This window comes from Mus caroli, chromosome 1 (assembly GCF_900094665.2).
Source record: "Mus caroli chromosome 1, CAROLI_EIJ_v1.1, whole genome shotgun sequence".
NCBI classification, from domain to species: domain Eukaryota; kingdom Metazoa; phylum Chordata; class Mammalia; order Rodentia; family Muridae; genus Mus; species Mus caroli.
In genome coordinates, this window is record NC_034570.1 from 147,287,539 (window position 1) to 147,294,791 (window position 7,253).

Sequence of the window (7,253 nt, forward strand, 5' to 3'; positions counted from 1 at the left end):
TTGAACTCAGAAATCCGCCTGCCTCTGCCTCCTGAGTGCTGGGATTAAAGGTGTGCGCCACTGCACCCGGCAGGGTGCAATGTTTTGAGGACAAGAATACCCCCAACTCTTCCCATAGCTTTAAATTTTACCCTGTGAACTCCATTCTTTTTATGTTTTGACACCTTGACTTTGGTAGCCCTCTTTTGGACCTGAAGTTCCTCCCTAGAGCAGATGGAACATGTCTAGATATTTCCCTGTATAGTGACAGTTGTCAGTGTGGAACTTTAGTTCATCACATTTAAAGAGACATGCAGTGTAAACTGAGCTATGCGTGGCTCCAGAGGGCTTGCTGCTCCTCTCTAATAGTGCCTGTTGTGAGTTTGCAAGCCACACATTATCCTTCAGCAAACCTTTTGTTGTGTGCTGGGTAGTTTGATTGGAGATGGGGTCTTGTTATGTTGTGCTTATGTGATGTGGTACTTAACATCCTCCTCCCTTAGCCTCTGGAATACCGGGATTCCAGCCATGTGCCACATGCCTGGGTCTTTTGTCGTTTGTTTGTTTGTTTGTTTTTTGTTTTTGTTATCTTTTTTAAAAAGCCTCTTGTACTTAAGCTCTTGGGGGGGGGGGGTGTTGTTCTGTGTGTCTGTACTTATTTGTCAATGAACAAATAAGAAACTTCCTGGCCTCAAACCGTTGCACCCAGGAGAGTTAGATAATATACGTGCATATAGGAGTGTATGCACTTTTGAGTAGGATCATCAGAAAATGTTGCCCTCAAAGGTTTACATTTGAGTGAAATATCTTTGGAGGGGGGGGGGGGGCGGTTTGAGACAGTGAGTGAAATATCTTTGAGACAACTATTTTAGCCAGAAGAAAAGGCAAGTGGGAAAAAAAAGTCAGGGTGTGTGCCTGCCCTGTTTAAGCAGTAGTGGGGAGGGTAGTGGTGGGCAGGAAAGCAAGGGTAAGGGAGAAAGTTGACCAAGGCTGGAGAGAGGCCTCATTGGTTGTGAATACTCCCTACTCTAGCCAAGGACTGAAGCTCAGATCCTAGTACCAGGTGGCCTCACTGTGTCTCCAGCTCCAGTGTATATGCTGCCCTCCTACCTCCTCCACGGGCATCCATACATGAGTGCAGAAATGCAGATACAGTCACCTGTAACCCCAGCTCCAGTGGACCTGATGCCCTTCTCCCTCCATGAGCACCCATACATAAATTAAGTTTTAAAAATCTTAAACAACAAAACAAACTGCTGTGTGATGTGCACACCTCAGCACCAGCAGTGGGGAAAGGAGAGAGGGAAGTGGACCTCTGTGAGTTCAAGACCAGGAGGGTCTACAGAGTGAGTGAGACCCTGTCTGGAAGAAAGGAAGAAAGAAAGGAAGAAAGGAAGGAAGGAAGAATTGGGCAAATTAACCTATAAGGGACCTGAAAGGCCCTTTAAAGATTTGATTTTTACTGTAAGTTTGGGACCAATGAAGAATTTTAAACATAGAGTTACAAAATATGACCTTTTTTAAAAATTTTAAAGGAGTAAGTATAGACACATAGAAATCAGTACCTAGTGAAGGAAGCAGTGTTAAGTGACAAGGATGAATGAGAAATGGATAGATTTCAGGTGCTTTAAAATTTCTCATAAGCTAGGCAGTGGTGGTGTACAACTTTAATCCTAGCACTTGGGGAAAAAGAGGCAGGTGGATCTATGAGTTCAAAGCCAGCCTGTTCTACAGAGCAAGTTGTAGGATAGCCAGAGATACATAGAGAAACCCTGTCTCAAAAAGCCAAAAAAATGTTTTACATTAATTTATGTGTGTGTATGTGCATGCTCACACGTGTGGTTGGAGGACTATGTGTGTGTGTGCATGTACACATTCGCATGTGAGGTCAAAGGACAGTGTGTGTGTGTGTGTGTGTGCGCACATGCCCTCATGTACATGTTCACATGTGAGGTTTGAGGATAGTTTGCAAGAGTAGGCTCTCTTCTACCCTGTGGGATCCGAAGATGGAACCAGAGTTATCAAGCTGGGCAGCAGGCACCTCTACCACTCTCCAGAGCCATCTCTCTGGACTGATAGGTATTGTCTGAAAATAAGAATGGAGTCATAAATGGTCACAAAGGTTGTGGCTGTAGTGCCTGGAAATATAGAGTTACCATTGAGTGAGACGGAGGATTCTAGCATGAGGAGGAGTAGATTAGAAGTAAGATATGGAATGGGAAGCAGCTTTGTTTGGTAAATTCCAACAGTGTCATTAGTGATTGCTAGCCTTCATGCTAGGAAACAGTTTTATGTTTACGTAAATTAGCTTTGTGGATCTTACCTTTGAAGTTGTTGGGTTTCACAAAATAACAGAGATGTGCTATTTGCTACTTTTTTGCCTTTGTTGGCTTATGTTGGTTTTAGCATCTTCTAAATGCCACAGAAACCTAAGTTCTAAACATTAGTTAATGGGTAGTTTGCTTTTTAGTTATTGTTTGGTTTTTTAGGGGAGAGGAAGGTCTCACTATGTACTCCTTATAGCTCTGAATAGCCTGGAACCTGGAGCTCACAGAAATCTGCCTGCTTCTGCTTCCTCAGTGCTGAGATTAAAGACATAGTTCATTGTTTCCTGTTGCTTACAGTTTTGTAAGTTGAGTATCATGCAACTAATAGCTCTTGAGTACAGATTATGGAGCCTTTGGAAAACATGATTGTTATTCATAAGAATACATCTGTGGTTGAGGAAGAGTTGCAGAGAGAAGGGATTGCTGCAGTACTCTTTGGAGAACACACTAAGGGAATGAAGGCCTGTGTGGTTTCTTGGGGAGACTGAAGATTCACAGGGGAACTGCTTGAGTGTTGAAAAGTGACGGTCAGCCAATCAGAGAAAAGTGAGGAGAAGGGGCTGGAGAAATGGCTCTTAAGTCAAGGGCTTGCCTTCAAGCATGGGGGCCTGAGTGTGAGCTCCAGAACCCATGGTTTTAAAGCTGGGCATGGTGGCACACTTTGAATTCCAGTGCTGGGGGGTTCAGCCTGAATAATCTACTAGATGAGACACCTGTTTGAACCAGAAGGAGGGGAGCTCATGGGGAGTCACACTGAGGTTGTTCTCTCGCCTTCACACACACACACACACACACACACACACACACACAGGTGTAATGGAGTACATGGACAAGGCCCAGCTGTGGGAGGCAGTCCCAGTCAAGCTTACAGTGTGGGGTGGGGAGAGGTAAAGCAGAGAGGTAGAACTGCCTAACTCAGGAAAGGACTTGAAAGCCAGAAACAAGGAGACCAGGAGTCTGATGAATAACTCTTAAAGGGGCTCAAGAGTGATGTGGTCCAATTTTTGTCTTAAATAGATCACTTTGCCAGCTGTGTGGAGGATGGATTTGAGGGAGACAAGACTGGAGGCAGTAGTCCAGGTGAGATCTGTGGGCATTGAACAAAGCATTGAAGGAGAGATGGAGAAGAGAGAATGACTTGAAACACAAGGAAACCGCAGATGCCAAGCTCTTTTCCCTTCAAATGTGGCAAAATCAATTTTGAATAAACTAGGAAGGAGACATAAGAGAAAATGTTATATGACACAGACAGATGGATTGTTTGCCTTGGCAAGCAGCCATTTAACACAGCCCCTTGAAGCAAGAACATTGCTCCTGAGAGAACAGTGGGTCTTTTTGGTTTTGGTTTTGGTTGGTTTGTTTTGTATAACCAAACTAGGATATGAGAATCAGGCAATTTTTAACAAGTGTATAATTAGATTCAGAAACTTCAAAAGCCTTAAGGAAGAAACAGATCTTACAAGGTCTTAGCTGGTGTGCATAATTCAAACTCAGAAGTACATGGATGGTATTTAGAACTTTGATTAAGTCACTAATAGTTTACAAAAATCTACTGCTCAGGAAAAGAGATCAGAGTTTTTAAAAAATTTAAAAAAAGAAGAAATGTAATCTATCATAATATAGAGCCATATTTTGGGTGCTAACAGTACTGTAATAAATTAAAATGTATTTCTTTTTCTTTCTTTACTGTTTTGACATAAGGTAAGTCTCACTCCGTAATCTAGGCTGGCCTCAAACTCCTGGCCTCAGTCCCCTGAGTGGTGCATTACAGATGTGAGCGGCCATGCCTGATTCAGATGTGTTTCTGTTTAGGCAGAGAGCGTCAGGATTAATCTTGCTCGAAGCACTGTGTCTGTATTTGTTATTTGTAAATACATGATATTGATATATAAGATATTTATTTCTTGAGAAACTTACTTTCCCTGCTTTGTTTTGTATGAAGGCATAAAGCAAGCACCTAGCTTAGAAGGGTTTCTTAACTTTACCATCCATAGTTCAGCTCATTACCACATTAGCCAGGGGTGAAGGACACTCCCTCCTGTCAAGCCAGCACTGCCTAGATGGCAGAAGGATGAGGAAGGAAGGGCACCCTCAGGTCATAGCAAGCTTGAGACTGAGGCCAGTATGAGCCATTTGAGACTCTTAACTCAGCCCACCTCCATAGAGCTGCAGGTCATTACACAACAATGTATCGCATGTGCTTTATAAAGCTAGCTTACTGTTTGTAAGTTTTGTTTCTCATTTTAGAGAGCTGCACCTTTGTTGTTCATTTAAGTCTGATTTAGGTGAATGCATATAAACCAGAACTAACTTCTCTGGTTATGGTCTTTCCTTTGACTACAGTATTACAGTTTCAACAAGTCAATTGCTGCCATAAGCCCAGGAAATAACAGCACCTATGCCAACTCTTTGTGTGTGTGTTGTTTTTTGGGATACAGTTGTATGTAGCTCAGCCTTGCCTTGAATTCACTGTACAGTCCGTAGAAGATGACCTAACTAACTCTTGGCTTAGTCTTTGTAACTTTCTGAGCCTGTCTAAGTGTATACCAACAGTTCACATGCAGCCCTCACTCTGAGCTCTGAATTCTTAGCTGTTTGACTACTCACTGGATACCTTTCTCATTTGTGTCTTTCAGAAGTTTTGCACCGCCCGTTTGGCTGTGATGCTGAATCTCAGGCACTGAATGAAGCTATCAGGTGGAGCTCCAAGGAGAACTTGCTGGGAGCCACTGAGAGTGACCCCAATCTCTTTGTTGCACTTTATGACTTTGTGGCAAGTGGTGATAACACACTCAGTATCACTAAAGGTGAGACATCTCTGAATTGTGCTTTCTAGTTTCCTAGGCTGAGAAATGAAGCGCCATGTGCTGGCTTCTGCCGCTGACACTGACCAGGTGACTTGTGCTCAAGCACTTTTGGTTCATCCTTCTTTTTACCTGTTTCTGTTGCTGCAAAGCAGTGACTAAGAACATTATGGGTTAGAAAAAATTTTCTCATCATTGTTTTCCAAGATAGTTTCTTCACCAAGAAAACGTTGGTAAAGTCTTACTGGTTAATAGTTATAACGACTTTTAGTATGTTGCTCAGGGACCAGGAGTCCCTTTATATCATAATTGGCAATGGTTTCTCAAAAACCCTGAAATGCCTACTTTTTATATCAGGTTCTTATTAATAAAAAGATCTTATGCTAAAGCTTTGTTGTTATTAATGAGGCAGGTGTCAGAATTACAGGTGTTTGACATCAGGCCTGCTTTTTTATATTTTTAAGAGGAAAAAAATTATCCTTTAAAAGAAAATAACACTTACTTTAGTTACTTTTCTGGAGATAGCTTACTTGAAATAAATAAAGAAAAGTTTGGGGGCCAGAAAGATGCCTCAGTGGTTAAGAGCACTTGCTATTCCTGCAGAGGACCCTGGTTCAATTGCCAGCACCCAGTGGTGACTTGCACTATCTGATACGCTCTTGTAGCCTCTTAAGGCACCACACACATACATGGTATACATACATGCATGCATATAGCCAAAACATTTGTACACATAAAATGAAAGTTTTTTCAGAAAAGTTTTGTGTTGAACATGTGGCTTTTGTCTGCAATCCCAGCATTTTGAAATACTTGAAGCAGAAACATAGTTGGCTAGAATGGGGCTAAAGTGAGTCTCTGTCCTGTACTGATAGGTTCAATGTCTGTCTCCCTGTCCATTTCCATAGCAGTCAGGAGTTCCAGAGCAGAAAATTCTAACCAAAATAAGGGGGGGTGGGGGGTGGGAGTATCAAAATCGTATGGGTTTTGGCTCTATCCTGATTATGATGGCCTGTAGTAAGCAGTTCTGTTCAAGTGTTTAAGGAAGCAGCAGGGTAGATGAACACTTGTGCAGGCACACATATACATATATCTTGAGTTTCCTAGCAAGTTCTTTTGGACACATAGTTAGCTACTGTGCACCTGCACATTTGTGTAGATACATCACCATACCAGACACTCATGTTTTATAATATATATATATATATAGTGTATAATATGTACATGGAAGAGTTCCTACACAGACCTCTGGGTGCTTTCATATTTAGGTATCTCAGGTGAAATGATGTAGGGCAGAGAAAGTAGTCTAATAAATGTTTCTGTAGGCCACAGGAGAAAAGTAGATGGCTACCACAGGAAGGCTGAATTGTTCCTCACCAGCCTTGACCTGGCTCTCCTGTGCCCTGCACTACAGATTGCTCTGTCTTCTCTTTGCTCTCTAGCATTAATAGGTGTGAATTCTATAGAAAAGCTGCATCTCCTGGAAAGAAGAGTGGCCTTAGATGAACATTTGCTCTAGTCTGTGCTGCAGGTGTGGGGCAGAGTGTGTGTCAAAGTCCACACTAGATATTTCCACTTTTAATACAATATCAAGAAATTCAAGCTGATAGAAAGAGTCACCAAGTGTTTGGAATTTTGGGTTCCAACTTAAGAGTTATTTTCTGTTTCCATAGACTAATTTTAGAGGAATGGCAAAGAGTGAGTCATTGTTATGGGAAACAGGAAGAAACTGAGAAATAGGCACTTTTAAACCTCGAGTCCTGGAAACCCTTGTGCTTTAAGAGTCCTTGCCACCCCCGCTGCTCCTCTAAACAGTTTCCTTGCCGAAAACTCTTGGTTGAGTCTAGGGTCTTGGGAGGTGTTTGCTTATATTGATGGCTTTGTTGCTTTGGTATCATCTGAAAATTTAAGTAACTTTGTATTTCACATGATGTCCTGTTCACTAACAATGAATAATTATGTATGTATGTATGCGTGTGTGTATATCTGTTTTAAGTGAAAGTAAAATATGTTGTATTTTTGAGGAGTAAGTACTGCTCAGGTGTTAGTGTATGTCTGTAGTCCAGCATTCAGTAAGTACTGCTCAGGGTTAGTACATGTCTGTAGTCCAGCATTCAGTAAGTACTGCTCAGGTGTTAGTGCATGT

The 7,253-nt window shown here is 42.0% G+C and overlaps 1 protein-coding gene across 9 annotated transcripts in view; it reads left to right on the top strand.

Annotated features, from left to right (window-relative positions):
• Abl2 (ABL proto-oncogene 2, non-receptor tyrosine kinase) overlaps positions 1–7,253 on the top strand; it is a 91,926-nt gene that overhangs the window by 62,579 nt on the left and 22,094 nt on the right. For 7 of the 9 annotated variants that reach the window (XM_029480760.1, XM_021159581.2, XM_029480753.1 and 4 more), the window contains exons 2-3: positions 3,324–3,386; positions 4,943–5,113. In XM_029480760.1, the coding sequence (XP_029336620.1) occupies positions 3,324–3,386; positions 4,943–5,113 (234 nt within the window). The remainder of the gene's footprint in view (positions 1–3,323; positions 3,387–4,942; positions 5,114–7,253) is intronic. The other 2 variants (XM_021159565.2, XM_029480761.1) reach the window with 1 other exon arrangement.